General features: G+C 46.2%; 1 protein-coding gene across 22 annotated transcripts in view; it reads right to left on the bottom strand.

The window, feature by feature from the left end:
* Positions 1–16,397, bottom strand: part of OFD1 (OFD1 centriole and centriolar satellite protein) — an 85,101-nt gene that overhangs the window by 61,021 nt on the left and 7,683 nt on the right. For 18 of the 22 annotated variants that reach the window (XR_012504718.1, XR_006728737.2, XR_012504716.1 and 15 more), the window contains 9 exons: positions 12,060–12,167; positions 9,948–10,084; positions 9,447–9,620; positions 7,501–7,607; positions 5,804–5,923; positions 4,059–4,180; positions 2,701–2,792; positions 1,347–1,536; positions 262–392 (listed from right to left, as the gene is read on the bottom strand). Coding sequence is in view for 11 of the 22 variants with exons in the window: in XM_045525056.2 (XP_045381012.1) it covers positions 262–392; positions 1,347–1,536; positions 2,701–2,792; positions 4,059–4,180; positions 5,804–5,923; positions 7,501–7,607; positions 9,447–9,620; positions 9,948–10,084; positions 12,060–12,167 (1,181 nt within the window). In the remaining 11 variants the exon portion in view is untranslated. The remainder of the gene's footprint in view (positions 1–261; positions 393–1,346; positions 1,537–2,700; positions 2,793–4,058; positions 4,181–5,803; positions 5,924–7,500; positions 7,608–9,446; positions 9,621–9,947; positions 10,085–12,059; positions 12,168–16,397) is intronic. The other 4 variants (XM_010966226.3, XM_045525057.2, XM_045525058.2 and 1 more) reach the window with 3 other exon arrangements.

The raw sequence follows: 16,397 nt of genomic DNA, 5'->3' as shown, positions 1-16,397 counted from the left end.
GCTGCCGCTGCGGGCGCCATCAGGACGCGGAACATTCTGTAATGAGGTGAGCTGGCTGGCCTCTGGACTTTATGACTATTATGAATATAAAGTCACACGGTCACCGGACTGTTCTGTCAGATGAGAAAGGGCATCGTTAGCATCTTAGGGGATCTTGGATGCTAAAATCGACCTGATTTACACTGGTGAGGCGCGTGCCAAGGTGACACGCCTGCAGAGTGGACGGACTCGACCCCCAGACACACGAGGAGCGATACTCACTTCGCTTTGCAGCTGTTTCTGCAGCGCTTGCTTGTGGGTTTCAAACTCCTTGTGCTCAAGCGCAATAGCATTTTCTGCTTTCTTTAATTCTTGCTGAAAAACCACCAGCTCGGGAGCTGGCTGAGCTATGCCTACGGAGAAAAGAAAGCCTGGTCATTGCCAACCTGACAGTTTCCCATTTCACTTGACAAAAGCAGTGAAAGAGACTTCAAATTGTTCTTCCTATTCTTTGTACACACATGATGTTAAATTAATTCTATCAAATGGACTAAGAGCAATTCTGACTCACACGTTTCAAAACAACACAGTTTAATGCACATGAATGCCAACGCTACTAGCCTCGAGCCCTACTCCATGTCAAAGAAGCCTTTCAAATCCTCAAATTAACTGGAAAGCCCGCCTCTCCCCTTTACCACGTGCAGAGGCAGACAAGGAGCATCCTGAGGTCCCATTCGATCCGTGCACCTGTCCCCGGCTCTCAGGGTCCAGGCAAAAAGCAGACAGTGTCCCTTATCTGGGTCACCAGAGGACTCTTCAATAAAGAGGGACTTCCACGGGGTTCCTAGCCACAGAGGCCGATGTAGTTCCCTGGGCTAGTAACGGGGCCATCCTGCTACTGCTCCTTGGACCTGGAGGGCCAGGGAGGGAGGAATTCCTGGAACTGGAGAGCGCGAGCTGGTGCAGGGTGCAGGTAAAAGGCCATCCCGCAAGCACTGGGGTCTGGCTTGGCTGAGAGGGGCAGGGGCAGCCCGGGGCCACTGAACAGGGACGTGGCGGAGACGACGCACAACCTCGACCTCTCCCCCCACCCCAAGTGCCTGAGGGGGCCCACTGGGCAGCCCTGACCGACAGTCAGAGGGCGAGGGGAGCCCGGTACCACCCGGAGAGGCACATGTGGACAGCTTTAAAATGTTTCTTCTTAGGGACACTACTAGTTATGCAAGAGCAAGCAGAAAGGGAGGAACTCAACGTGAGAATCTTCATTTTATAAAATCTTCCCAATTGACACCTCCTTTAGAGCAGTTATTCACAAGAGGAAGCCAATCTGAATTAGGAAAACCTGCAAATCAGAAGAAAAGACTTACGGTTTAGGAGGCGCAAGTTTTCATTTTTAGTCTCCTCCAGTTGCTTTTTGAGTAATTTATTTTGTGCCTGAAGCTCCAGTTTCCCTTCTTTTAGGAGTGGATAATCGCTCATCTCTTGAACCTTCTCGGTCAGCACGTGGTTTTGCTTTGTTAAGGCTGCACACTGGGCTCTGACAGACTCTAACTCGAGCTGGAATTGGAAAAAGAAAACTTGTATTTTAACAGTGACTTTACAGTACAGCCGCAGCAAAAGCCAGGGGGCTACTCTCTCTCAGCCTGGCGGCACGATGTACTTAAGGTCGCTTGACAGAAGTAGCGTTCCCTGCGACAAGATGACCCTAACTATGACAATGAATGTCATTTTTTGCTGTGGGGTGGGGGCAAGTTCATCCAACTCGATTTATGTAGAAGCCTGTCCTACAAAGCAAGTGCTTTGGATTACCGTCCCATTTTCCAGATGCAACTAAGGACCCAAAAGCCATCACAGATTTGATATATATATATTTTTTTAACATGAAAATGTGAGCCAGATACCAATAATGTGCTGTGAGGCGCTCTCCTTTTCTTACTGTAAGACATCTCATGTTTGGAGACAGAAACCTACCAAGTTCTCAAATAAGTCATCATAGGCGGAAACATTTTATATACAGAACATATTTTAAGTTACTAAGGTCCCAGCTGTGTCCTTTGGACAGCAAGCACACAAACAGAAATAAAGTAACAGTGGCATGTGGAAAACGCATCTCCGTTTATTTTAACCTGTGAGATCCTGAGGAAGTGATGGGAATTTTACAGGCTGCTGATGGGAAGGGAGAAGAGGCTCAGTAGATACTAATGCATGTCAGCCACCTGCTATCGGCCAGGCAAACCCGTCAGCTCACTGAAGTCCCTCAGCAACCACGGGATGTGGACAACAGCCCCAAGTCCACAGACAAGGGATCCGAGGTCACGGAACTTGCCCACAGGCACATGAGCAGTGACGGAGACAGACAGGATTCAAGGAGGACCCTGGACCCCAAAGGACATGTTCTTCCTACACTTCTCCAGGAGACTTAAGAGTGAAACGAAGAACTGCTGCATCACCCTGTCAGATAATAAACCATCTAAACAGGGGGGAGGGCAGAGCTCAGTGGTAGAGCACATGCTTAGCACGCATGAGGTCTTGGGTTCGATCCCCAGTACCTCCTCTAAACATAAAGAAATAAACCTAATTACCTCCCCCCACAAAATAAAAATAAATAAACAACCCAAACACACCAAGAGGATAACTCGAGATAAATTACGTATGACTGAAATTAAAGTTTCATGTGTTGTCTGACATCGGTTTCAGAAAACCAGCAGGCTGAACAATTACCTCAAGTTCTTTCACACGCTTCACAGAACGATCGAGCTCTTCCTTTTTAAAACTGAGCACTGCAAGCTCCTCTTGCAGGTGTATAGCTTTTTCTGAAAGACAGGGCCGACCAACCACACATCATCATGTTTTCCCAGCGAACATGAAAGTCATTTAATAATTTAGAGCCAGTATGGCAGACCAAATGACCATTATTTCATAATGTAAAATAGCGGATGGGGGGAGGGCTAGCTCCGTGGTAGGGCACATGATCAGCATGCACGAGGTCCTGGGTTCAGTCCTCAGTACCTTCTCTAAAAATAAATAAAAAAACCTAATTACCTCCCCTCATAAAACAGACAAGCAAGCAAACAAACAAAAAACAAAAATAGAGGACGTTGGGTCAAAAAAAAAAAAAATCAGTGGGCAAGTAAGAAATAAGCCTCATTACTTAAGAGGTGATGGGAAGTTACTTGTAACAGTTGTGTGTGGTGACCTTGCTCCCGCCACACACAACTAACCAGAGTTACACCATCTGCGCAGAGTGTGGGGCCCTCATGCCGACGGATCTGAATTTCTTTAAAGGCAGTTTCTTAACTGGTCTGTTAGGATTCTGTCGTCATTATTTTGTCGTTTTCACTTCATCTAACCCAAGTCTATGTAGATATATCATCAAAAAGTACTTTGCTGACTTCACGATGGTACTAATCCCTAAACAAGTAGTAGTCTCCTCAAGACAGTTGCCAAGGAGCAGCCGTGCACTGGGTGACCTTCTGATCAGTACCAAGGACCCAGCCCTGGCTTAGTCCCAGCAGGTCATCTGAAATGTTCACCAGAAGTTCTGATCACAGGCAAGTCCCCACAGATACACTGAGATGTAAAACAGCTGAAAGACTGACAAAGTCCCCAACTTCCCCAACTTCCCCAGTCTCGGGTTAACGTATACAAGAGTTTAGGAGGTTCTATGTCGAGTTAAAATATCATGAAGCAGAAATAGATATCAGAAGTTAAGAGAAGTAAGAAACTAGGTCACAGGGGACCGAGAAGTTAACATGAAATTTTCCGTCAGTGAAAAATGAAATCTTTCATGGTTAAGAGTACCAGTATCCGATGGCAGTAAGTCGCTGCACCTGCTTGACATCAGATTTGTCAAAATATACTGGAATAAAGTTGGATAAAATCCTGATGATAAATCAGTGATCATTCTAAATATACAAAGGGTTAAACATGAAGGTTGCAAAAACACAGTAAAAACAGTAATTATTTTTTAATTTTGTAAAATTAAAGGGGCAAAAAGTATGTAATTTTGCAGTAAAAATAAAGTGTAAGGTATATACTTTTCGGATTATAGAACAGGCCCAATTTAGGAAGCTAATAACCTGCATCAGAACTGAAAAATACAGCCTTTGGCTCCCGCCAAGGATCACCTTTATTCTGCCTTTCCTCTTCAATCAGTCTATTAGTTCTGGAGATGTACTCCTCCTTCAGTTCCAGTTGATACCTGAGAATCAGAATGATGGAAAATGAGTTCCTATCACTTTCCCAGGCAGACTGCTATCAAAGCAGAAGGGCACTGAACAGGACAAGGCATGAACTTCAAGGTCACTCAAACTTTGAGACCAGTATCCAAATTCCAGACATAAAAGGTCCAGTAAAACCCAGCTGCAATGCTGTAAATTGGGTCCCAAAACTCAAGCACAAGACGAAGGGGCACGTTATTGACGTTACGGAGGGCAGTATTACACCGTTGGTGTCCACTGACACAAAGTCAATTAAGTTCAATTTACAATGTAGACAACAGACTAAATCCCAAAGGATAACAAGGCAGTCGCTTCTAATCCACAAGTCTGGCCTCCCCACCCCCAAGCAGGGTGAACTTTCGCCCTCAGAGGCTGAGCACAGTATTGAGAGCCGTGGCCGACAGCATCGTATCCAGCTTGGCGATACCAAAAGCACATTTTCATGGAATTTTACTTATCTCCACCAGCTACTACCAGCTGACATTCTGGTTCAGAGATGGGAGAAAGGAAAGAGAAGCACTCGTGTGGTCGATATCCTCCAAACTCCAACACTTGCCATGTCACATGAGAATGACCAAGTCCAGACAAAGATACCAAACAGTTCCCTACTCCACGGCTATGTCAAGTTCACACACACACTTACATTCATTTATTCCAACAGCTTTACAACTACAGATGCTTCAGCGCTAACTGCTGTATGAGAGGAACTGACATAGAATATGTCAATCAAATCCATCATTTAAAACTGACACATGGAAAAGGTGCTATATTTTTTTTTGTTAGAATTCTTTTAAGGAACAACCTCAAAAAACCTTTGCAAGTAGTACATAATGGACTATCAAGGACAAATTATGGACGAGGCAGTAAAAGGAAGCCAATGATTAAGGAAAACCCAGAGCTGCTGAGTCGTGTCATCTCTCCGCCATGAATTCATTTACTCAATAAACATTAACTGAACACTTACTATGTGCCAGACATCACACTGAGCACTGGAGAGAAAAGTGACCGTGTATGGGCTTCCTATCTTTGCACAAAGGTATTATTCACTGGAACACAAGAAAACTCAGCCTACAAGAAAGCCACGGTACCACAGTTGTCTGTTTTCCTTTCCCTGTATCATTTTTTGCTTCATATAGTTAACTAGTTTCTTTTGATTCTGGCTTTGCAGACTCTTAAAGGAATGCAAGGCACTCATTCACTGACAAGTACTACAACTACTGAGAATTTATAAATCATTAGCTACCGCCATATGAATGGCAGTGGGAGTCCAACATAAAAGTGACTACAACTGCACTTTTACAGCTTTTCAGCAGTGCAAGCTAAGTCACAAGGCGCCCTCAAAAATTCAACCAAATCACAAGCCCTACGTAAATGTCAGAGAAGCAACAAGTAAGAATGAGGAGGGGTCGCCATTCTCTGTACTGTGTCTTCTTCAAGCTACCTTTAAAACTGGCCTCATGGAAAAGGCTTGAGTGTCACTGAAAACACGTGTGTTTTTAAACAGTAGGCTTTGCCATAAAATATCATCCACATCATTAGCGATGCTGTGTTTCCGTCAACTTAATTCCAACAGGATACTGTTTAAAAAAATGCCCAGCACTTACTTGAGAAGTTCGTTCTTGAGCTTTTGGTCATAGGTCTCCTCAATACTCTTTATACTCAGCTCCCGCCGCCTAAGCCCATCAGCCATGCTTTTATTTTTTTCCTCTTGTAGCCTCTGGGCCCTGAAATTAGCAAAAATGGGTAAGGCAAATTAGAACAGTAATACTTGAGGTACAGAATATAGGGGGGAAAGATAATACGTGTTTTTAGCTCCACAGACTCAAACTGTTAGGTGACTGTGACCGCTGGGAAGTAAACGGAAAGAGCTGGAAGTCTGGCACGTATTTGTGAGCTGACCTGGTGAGGCTGGATCTGAACTAGCAGATGGAGCCCTACGGGGACACCCATCGGCACCGGGGGGCGCTGGGGGGGCAGGTAAGATGAATGAATCACACTTATAAAATGGTTGCAAGTTTTAAATGGTCATCATCAATTCAGGGAAGAAAGAATGATGTTATTAGTCACAAAGCTACAGACCAAACTTTGGCTAGCGTACCTAAGGGCTTGGCTCTTCCAGAATACGGTCTCTAAGATCTAACTGACTGGCCCATAGGTATTAAAGGCAGAAGACTCGTCCTGGCATTTGATAATCTACTCACTGAAACTGAAAAGAGTACTGAAAGAGTAAAAGGTAGGTGGGTCCATCAGAACTTCCCGGTACCGAAGGATGGAATGGTCTTCACAGTGAGACCTTAAGTCAAGCACAAAATCAATTCCAGAGCCGGGCAGTCGGGTTCACGGGTACCCCATCGCACCATGATGGAAAGTGCTAGGAACACGGACTAAAAGCCGTGTGTTAGCGCTCTCTGCTGGCTAATCTGGCCAGCGACGGGGCAGTAAACTCATACCTTATTTAGCTCACAATATGCTCAGAAGGGAGGAGGAGGGGAGTGGAGGGAGAGAAGGCATGATACAACCACCAACTATGTAGGCCCACATTTCGTTCCTTCCCTTTTCTCTGCTATGACCGATCTACCTCTTCAGCACTGCCAGCGAGAAAGTAAAGCAGGCAGAGTGGAGAAATCCAACGAACCAAGCCTAGACAACAACATTAATGAAGAGGAAGATTGATCCTTTAATGAAATATGATTCCTGGAGTATCTGTGACAATTAACAGCAGATCCCAAATGGGAAAGAAGGCTCCTTCCCTCAGCTGGAGACTGGTGAGCTTGCTATTAATCCCAGGGAAGACGTGAAGAATGAAACACTGCTGAGCACAGAGAAAAAGCAACACCCACATCACAAGAAAGCGCTTCACCCAGTGTAAGTCAACTCAGAGCCACCCTTACTTCCTTTTCTGGGCAGCAGAGCAGGTAGACGCAGCAGGTCTGGATATGTGGGATTCAGTTACTACGTGCATGTGAAACTGAGACCCGAATGACTGAACAGAAACGCCAAATATATGATCTACTAAAGCGTTATTAGCGTCTACCAACGATCTGTCCGGTCTCATTGTAGCCTGATGACCATGTCTCATCCTGCTTTCCATCCCAGTACCTGATGTTTCAAAAGTGAAACCTGGTCTTTGTCTTACCTTGTGCCTTTTTCCTCTGATAACCTGTGCCTTTTAAAGCTAGGGGACGTCAACTTTCCAACCGAGAGCTCTATCTCGTAGTTAATGTTAGAATATTTAGACACATTTAGCTGTTCTTTTTAATCTCATTCATTCCGCATATCCACAATAAACACACATACTTACAATTCAAAAGCTTCGACTCTCTGCTTCAGCTCTGCTTCTCTGTCTCTGAGCAAATCTATATCTTTTAGTAGAAGCTGCCTTTGAGCATAAATTTGTTTGGCTTCATTCTGTATAGGAAAGCGTAAACTTTTAGCAAGCAAGCTAAAGACAACAAAGGAAATTTGAGCTTAGAACAATTTCACTTTCAAGAAGTTCCAACTCGAGGTGTACGTTTTGCCTTTTCTAGTTACACAAAACTTGACTCCTTCCCCCAAGGGCCATTAAGCTACATTACCCTATATTTCTAACATCCCTTGTCTAATTATTCGACTGTTTAAGTTCTCAGCAAGAAAAAATGGAACAAAATGGACATTCAGCAGTAGAACTTAAAAGAAGAGAATCCCCGTGGTTGTTGTCATCTGCAAGTTTCCAATTCAAGGTCATCCTGACTCAACTAGCATGCGCGCGTGAGCCCTAATAAAATGGCCACGCTTCCACTTACGTGTCCCCCGAGCAAGGACTGCAACATCTATCGCCTGTCATGGACACACTGGGCGCTGGACATACATACAAAGAGGGACAGATATAGTACAGTCCTCATCTTTAACAGGTTCACAGTCTCATCAGGGAGAGAGAAACCCAACAGTCACTACAGTGCGATGACTTCACAACCCAAGTACGTCACAAGTACATCAAGACTCCACGGCAGAACGACGCCTGAAGCAGCCCACCAGTGGGAGTCTGGAGAGGCATCACAAGGGGGCGCCATCCCAGCTGGATTCTGAAGGGCTGGAGGGTCTTATCGGGCAGAGAAGGGCAGGGCTAACCCGAGTGGCAGAGTAAAGGCACAGTGCTTTTCACGAGGATGGTAACCTTCTCCAGAGCCCTCAGAGTGTCAGGTGACTAATGAGGCTTCGAGTCTGTTAACTGGGTGATCTGAGGTCGTCAGTCACCTATCTTGAAGATGATGTTGTTAGTATGAACACAACCCAAGTCTCTCAAACACCGGAGCTTCCGACCTTTATTTTACAGCTAAACCGAGCCCAATTCCCAGAAATGCTGTTCAAAACTCGCAGAGGGGGCGCAATTCCCACTCAATAACTGGGTCTGGGTCTCACTGAGAAGCCCCAAGCAAGGGTAGGTGCTGGGAGGAAGCCTCCCACTTTCAGCACCGCCTGACAGCGGAAGCGCTGGCCGTCCGCAGGTCGCACTGCCCCAGTCCAGGCAGGTCAAGGCGCGCCCTCAGTTAAGGAGCCTGCTTTTCCTGAAGCAGCGGATCCAACCCCTCCTGCTGATGTGCAACCCCCACCATGCGTCAGCCTCAACCTCCCATGCTGCCATCTTCCTGGGGACAAGATCAAAAGGCCACGTGATGACCCTCACACCCCTGGACGCCTCCCCACGGAGGACCTCATCTCTGCTCCTGACAATAGCTGAGTTATGCTTCCCATCTTCCCCAGAAAACACCCCTGCAACTCTGGCCTCTTGGCCCGACCTTATCCTTCCAGCCGTCAGATTCCCCAGACCTGTTTGTTGATGTCTTCAAGACAGCCACATCGCCCTCCCTGCTGCCCGACATGAGCAGCCACCATCCTCTCTGGCTCCCCTCCCCACCCCGCCAAACCCCAGTGTTTTCCATTAAACTGGTTGCCTTTCCCAAGCCAAAGAAACTCAGCTCTCTAGGGCTCCTCTCCTGGGGAACCTCTATCCTTCCGCCCTCGCTGACGCTACACACCCTCCCGAGAGCTGCCCCGGAACCCTCTCCTCCAAGCACCTGGTTGGGTCTCCTTCAGTGCCAGGCTGCCACCTCCAAGCTGCTCTCTAAGCCTCAAGCCTGCTGCTTCTTTGGTGTGGGTCTTTCCCTCCAGCCGTCTCGGAGGAAGGGAGTTAGTGGATCCTTCCCCTGGTGCTCTTGACCCCAAGTCCCTACTGGTGACACAGCCAGGAAGTGATTTTAGAATTATTACCTCCTGGTGCTTTTGAATTCTCTCAAAGGTCATCTTTTCCCGAGAAATGAGGGCTTCAGACTTTGCTTGACAAGCTCTCTCGAATTCGTTCCGGACCTCAGCTAATTCCTTCTCACACCTTCTTTTCTCTTCCATTTTAATTTCTGCTATTTCAGTATCTTTAAAGTGCTTCCACTGCCAATTGATGACAAAAAACTGTCAATACCAGTAACTGGTAAAGAAACAGTAACAGATTCTCTCTTCCCTGTTAGGTTCCACATTAATGCTGTCTAAATACATTTCGTCTAATTCATCTTTAAGTTTCATCTCATTCACTGTACCTGTAGGATTCCTTCCAAAGGCGTAAAGAAATGACGTCAATCAGGAAGAAAAATAACATGCACGACAGGATAGCATTCCTTTCATTAATAAAGATTCTAGGTATTTTCCCACATGCCAAAGGTTAAGACATGAACAGACCAGCAAAAACACCACTTTTGGTAACAAGAAGACACAGCTTACCTTCTGACACATGTCTGCCCGCAGCTGCTGCTCTATTGCTCTCTTATATTCGTTTAACCTGATTTCTAAAGATTCTAACTTTGGATGCTGGGGGTGAGCACCTGCAAACTGATCATCAATCAGCTGAAGCTTCTCCGCTATTAAAAAACAACATGGGAAATTAGGCTAGAGAAACGTGGTCGGGTAAGCAAGAGGCCAGAAATTTGTTCAAAAGAAAGAGTACACTTCAGGGAAAGTGCAGGGAGGTCTGCGATTTATTGTGAAATACATCAAAAAACTAAGATGGACAAAAAATGGACGGACAGAGAAGTGACCAAGCAGGTGTGACACAAACTCAGTGGCAGAAGCGAGGTATACAAGTGCTCACTGTAGAAGTGGTCCTACTTTCCTGACTGAAATTCTCATCCTAAAATGTCAGGGGAACAGAAAACAGTACAATTTAAGTCAGAAAACACTGGTCATCTCTTTCCAGTCTCTAAGCACCATGGTGGAGAGCTCTTTCGCTGGACTTTGCTTAAAGCTGACTCACATTTCAAAACACTGGCCTTAAGAGGAATGCAGGAAAGAAAACGGGGGGAATGTGAGAGCACGTGCTTCCGCTCCTGCACTTTACAGAGCAGGAAACCAATGCCCAGACAAGTGAAGCGAACTCCTGAGGGCTGAGTAAGCGCACAGTGCCATCAGTGGGGCTGAAGCCAGGGCTACTGACGGTCTCCCATCCCAGCCTTCCATCCAGTACACCTGCGGTCAGCAAACCAACCCCACGGCACAGCGCACAGCCGGCCCTCGAGTACGATCACGTGCAACACCAACACCGCCACAAGGACACACAGGGTAAAAAGGCTGGCAGAAGCAGGCTAAAACACTGGCAGGTGCGTCTCTGCTCAGCAAAACTTTAGCTATGGTTTTCCGTCTACTTTTCTGTATTCTCCCAAATGCACCAAGCTGGGGTGCCCAAGACAGGACTCTAGCCACATGTGGCCATCCTGAGTACTTGGCTACTTTTTTTTTTTTTTTTTAAATGGAGGTACCAAGGTTTGAACCCAGGACTTTGCACATGCTAAGCACACGCTCTACCACTAACCGCTACCCTCCCCGTCATATTGAGTACTTGGAATGTGACTAGTCCAAAATGAGATGTCCTCTATGTGTAAAAGACACATCAGATACCAAAGACTGAGGACAGAGAGCAAATGTAAAATATCTCATTAACATTTTTATATTACTTTCATGTTGTAACAGTATTTTAAAAATACCAGATTAAATAAATACATTACAAAAGCAAATTTCCCATTTCTTCTTACCTTTTTTTTTTACTGTGGCTACTGGAAAATTTCCAATTACACATGTGGCTTACATTATTGACCAGAGCTGCTCTAGAATAAGCATGTTCTGCTTCTAATGGGACAGAACCTACACCTAAATAAACTGATGGCCTAGTCATACGACACAGTCATTACAAACTACAGGCTTTTACAAGTTCAAGGCACCAGTGCTCTGTAAAAGTGAAGAAGGGCCAAGAAGCCAATTCAGCACGCCGCTTTGGCCAGCTGCTTCCCTTCTCTCCTGAGCACACAACTGAAGGGCAGGACACTATCAAAGACAGTGGAAAGGGCTCTGGATCAGGGACCGGAAAACTAAGACTCTACTATCAGTCCTGACCCAGACTGAGTGTCGCCAAGCTGCTCTTCCTCTGCTGACCTCAGTTTCGTCAACTACGAAACGAACTGATGTGCCGCTGACTTCGTTAGTTCTCTGCAAAGCAGACAGTCTAGGATTTCTCACTTTAGTGACTGTGAAAAAGCAAGCAAGATGCGCACAGGGAGGACCCTCCCAGTCAGGAGAGCTTCAACCCAGCACACAAGAAAGAGGGCCTTTGGTTCCCGCGAGGTTTGGGAAGCACAGCCCCGGCGGTTGTGAAGGGAGGAGCAGCCCTGGAGAGCAGCTCCTGGTACCTCCCAGCAACGATTCAGAAAAAGTGAGTGGCCCTGCCGCTGGCAGCCTACATCCCTCCCAGGCAAGGAACAAACACATAATACGGGACATCTGAACATCTCCTTCATTCAAACAGAAAAGAGAAGAACTGAAATTATGGAAGATGGCTACAATTACCGAGAGAGTCTTTGATGGGAAACGCTGAGCTTGTCTGAGTTTCCATATTGCAGCTCTCTTTAGGCTGATGATAGTCTGCCAATTCTTTCAGAAACTGCATGAGAAAACCTAAAAAACACAACATATAGATTCATTTCATAACTTCCTTTCATTCAACCATTGCTCAATCACTGTTTATGCAATCTTGGTTTTATAACATTATCTTTTTTATATTATGTAACTTTGAAGAATAATTTCTGATGAAAGGTCTTTCCAAGCATGACACTAAAACCTCAAAGGAATAAGGAGAAATAATCATCGAATATAAAAGAACTTATGTAAGGCATGAAATAAAGTCAAAAGACAACAGATACACTGGAAACAAATATTTGCCATAATAGGGAGACAGAGGATCATTTTCATAATATTTTAGAGCTTTTACAAATCAGTAAGAGAAAAACAGGGCAAGCTGTGAATAGATTTTATAGGGAAAAAATTTAAATGTCAAATAAACATGAACAAAATCATAAACAAATGCAAATAAATACTAGAACAGAAAGACCATATTTTCTCGGTAAGTGTATTTATCAAAGTTGTAACCTTAGCAATCTAAGTGTTGGCAAGGGAGTGGGGAAGCAGGCGTGCCCTTTCGCTTGGGAGGGAAATCTGTCACTGTTTATGCATGTTCAAAATGCAAGTGCCCTTTGACCTAGTCATTCCACCTCTTTGAGTTTACACTCCCAAGGGGACAGGAGTGTACACTGCACACTGTTCCTCATGGCAAAAAAACAAACAATAAAACAATCAAAATCTCCATCAACAGGGGGTTAATTAAATACATCCTTTAAAAATAACTAGTCCAAGTATACAGCTAGACAAAGATACACCGGTGCACAAAGAAAGCAAATCACACAACTGTATCTGCCATACGATCCCATTTATGGGTATACATGTTTTAATTACGTATATAGACCTACTTCCATAAACTAAATTCTGGTAGAATAAACAAGACACTTCTCATTCTAGTTATCAGCAGAAAGTGAAATCAGAGAATATGGGCAGAAACTTCTATTCTTCTTTCATTTTATACCTTCCTGAATAGTTTCTAACTTTCTAAGCCATGAGTATAAATTATTTTTGGAGTTTTCAGTTTCTTAAGACAGCTGAATGGACTTCTGCATCAGCCAAGTACAGAGTTCTTCTTTTCTGCTGAAGATGTTAAAACACTATTTTTCTGCCTCCCCCACTGCACATATAAACTCTGCTCCTTCATCTCCACTGCCTGGCAATTCTTCTGCCTCATCCACCCTCTTCTCTTGACCGTTTGCAGCCGGCCTGTTCTCACCTCACCCCTTCCTGCTGTCATGCTGAGGCCAGACCGTAGCTCCTTCTATGGAACAAGTCAACACTGGGCAGAAATCTTCAACATCCTGCAGTAGATCATCTGCAGAGATGTGCTCTTCCAACGCAGTGTTGCTAACGCCATGCGTCTTCTCCGCTCTGCAGTGCTTTCCGCAGCCCCAATTAGCTCCACTCCCCACCTCCCCTCCACACACACCCCTCCGCCAAGCAGGATTTGTCTAGTGTCCTCGTTTTGCAGTCATTTACATCCGTAGGGACTACTTTATACTTTGGTAATTATAATTCTCTAATTCATTTATATCACCCCATCTTTTGTTTTATTGCTCCAAGTGTTCCAGCCTCGGCCTCTGGGAGCGCTCTCACTGTGGACGTTTTTCTTAAGCACTTCCTCAGGTCCTGGCCTGTAAGAGGCTCCCAGCTCACCCTGCATAGTCACTGCCCCATTCCTGGAATCAACCATTGCTCCAAGGAGCCCTGGTTCCTATTATTCTGGAATGGTTATGAGGAACCGTATCTTAGTGCCCGAAACTGGGCTCGAGGTGCGCTCACTGTGCCTGGGGAAGGGGGGGAGGGCACCGCTCCTAGCCCCTCAGCCTGCAGAGCAAGGAGATATGAGCGCACACTAACCTGTGCACACGTACACACCTATAAATATCTCTAGATCGTCTCCTCCTACATCAGGCTAAACATGAGTTCATACTGAGGCCTCCAACTACTCCATTACCACGCGGAGGATCCGCGCCTCCCTCCTGCTCATCCGTAAATTCCCACTCCAACAGGGAAGACCTGGCTCCCGCCGCCTGCTGCCCATTTACCTCATTGCTCACTTCCAGTCTACGTGGAGAACGGTTTCAGAACTGTTCGCCGGGACCCCCACGAGAAAGGACTCTCACCCCGAACGCATCGCCTACGCGCAGCTCCTTCTGCCTTGAGGCTGAGTCTTCAATCCTTCCCGAAGTATGCGAGCTCGGCGTCTTTCCCCCGCCCGCGTCAGTGAGGTTACCCCAGCGAGCTTGTTTTGGCATGGTCTGCATCCCACCCTGAGATCACCGGACCCCCTCTATGTGCATGAAGGTGCACTCTGTGTAAAGTCCTACAGGTTGTGGCAAATGCCCGGCACCACGCATCCCACCACGACGGTAACGCAAGAATACTTTCCCACCTGTGAGGTCTACGTCTAGGGTCACTTTCACACATATGAATGTCCAGTTGATCCAGTACTATTTGCTGAAAAGACTATCGTTCCTCCACTGAATTGCCTTTGTCAGAAACCGGTTCACTGTGTCTGCGTAGGTCTATTTTGGGGCTCTCTGTTCTGCCCCACTGGTGTATGTATCTATTCTTCTGCCAATCACAGGAAAGGATTTTCACTTGCACACAGAAAAGAGCCAGTGTCCCTGTTTCCTGCCCAGCTATTTTCTGGGCATCACTATCTCTGAAAGGACAGATGTGGGGTGGGAAGGACGGGTGAGTGGAATCTAGGAGAAGAGTACTCTAACCACGCAACACACCAGCACCCTCAGCACAGACACAGTAACAGAAGACCACAGGCCTCCGTCAGGGGACAGACAACACTTAGGTACAAAGTATCTTCCTACGTGCTTCCCGATGGTCTCAATCTCCTAACTGCGAGCCATCCCTTCACTTGAAGACCACTTCATTTAACTGCAGCTGTTGCACTGTTAGCAAAGAGTTCCACCCAAGTTTACCACGGGGAGTCCTGACACATCTGCAACTCAGTTTTCCTGAGTCTTCCACATTTTACAAGGGTGCTGGCCGAAGCTGCTAAGAGCTGCCAGCCAAATGTCTTTCTGGAGTAGAAAGATTTAAAGAGTGTTTAAAGGTGAAAGGTGACTTTTAATAACATAAACACCTATACGTACACAGATTATTTCACAGTAGCCCTTCAAGCCCTGAGTGTCTTTCTGAAACAGCTAAGCTACAGACAGCAGCTGGTTACCTAGACCTGTGCTGTCCAGTGTGACAGGCACTACTCACAGGGAGCTAGTTAAATTACAATCTCAGTCCTCCAGTCACACTAACCACGTCTCAGGCGCTCAGTAGCCACAGGCAGCTAGTGGCTACCGTACCAAACAAGAGATACAGACGGTCCCATCACCAGAGTGATCCAGACAGCACTGCCTTAGAATCCGGAATCTAGGATCATCCACCAGTCTCCACTTCAGTACTAACCAGCTCCTTTGCAAGTGGTCCAGACTACCGTGTGATCCACTTTACTCATCCGCTGTTGACATCACTCCCAGGAGACCAGGCAGTTAAGTCATGACTGGCAGAAAGCAGGTGCTCAACTGTTTGCCGAATGGAAACTTCTGAATGAGTGTCCTAGCAGGGATGGTAGCAGTGCTGGCAACAGACAAAACCCAGGACCACACCAACACGCAAAGGCCATTACATAACGTCACAGATTTTTTTAAAAAGATCTCAAGAACATGCATTACAGGCAGTCGACAAGCTTATGCTCAAAATACAAAGTCCACCATCAAGTGTCACCGTGGCGTGGCACCCACAGGAGCCGTAAAGGGGAAAAGCCCTCAGCCCTCCTCGTGCGTGGGGAGCACACACCCGGTCGCTACCACGTCTCCTCCCCGCGACTCTGCTTTTCTTGTACACAGAACGCGTCACAATACTTCAGTCCCGACACCCCTGCTCACCTCATGTGCAGATTTCCTCCACACCAAGCAATTCTCTGTGACACCAGAGGACTGTTCTACTACTTAACTCAATTCTGACACTGTCTACCCGGAGATGGCATCAGATCCTGTGGGTTAAGGGCTTCAGTCCCACCAGACGCCCCGCCCTTCCATCCCCTCATACATAGATGCACTTCAGGGTTCGGTTAATCTGCCAGAGCAGTTCACAGAACTCTGGGAAATACTTCATGTTTACCAGTTTGTTAAAGGATATGATCACGGATACAGACGAACAGTCACATGGAACAGATGCACGGGGCCAGGCACGGTGGGAAGGGGCCCGGAG

The sequence above is a fragment of the Camelus bactrianus genome, chromosome X, assembly GCF_048773025.1.
Source record: "Camelus bactrianus isolate YW-2024 breed Bactrian camel chromosome X, ASM4877302v1, whole genome shotgun sequence".
Lineage (NCBI taxonomy): Eukaryota > Metazoa > Chordata > Mammalia > Artiodactyla > Camelidae > Camelus > Camelus bactrianus.
This window is presented reverse-complemented; position numbering and strand designations above follow the sequence as displayed.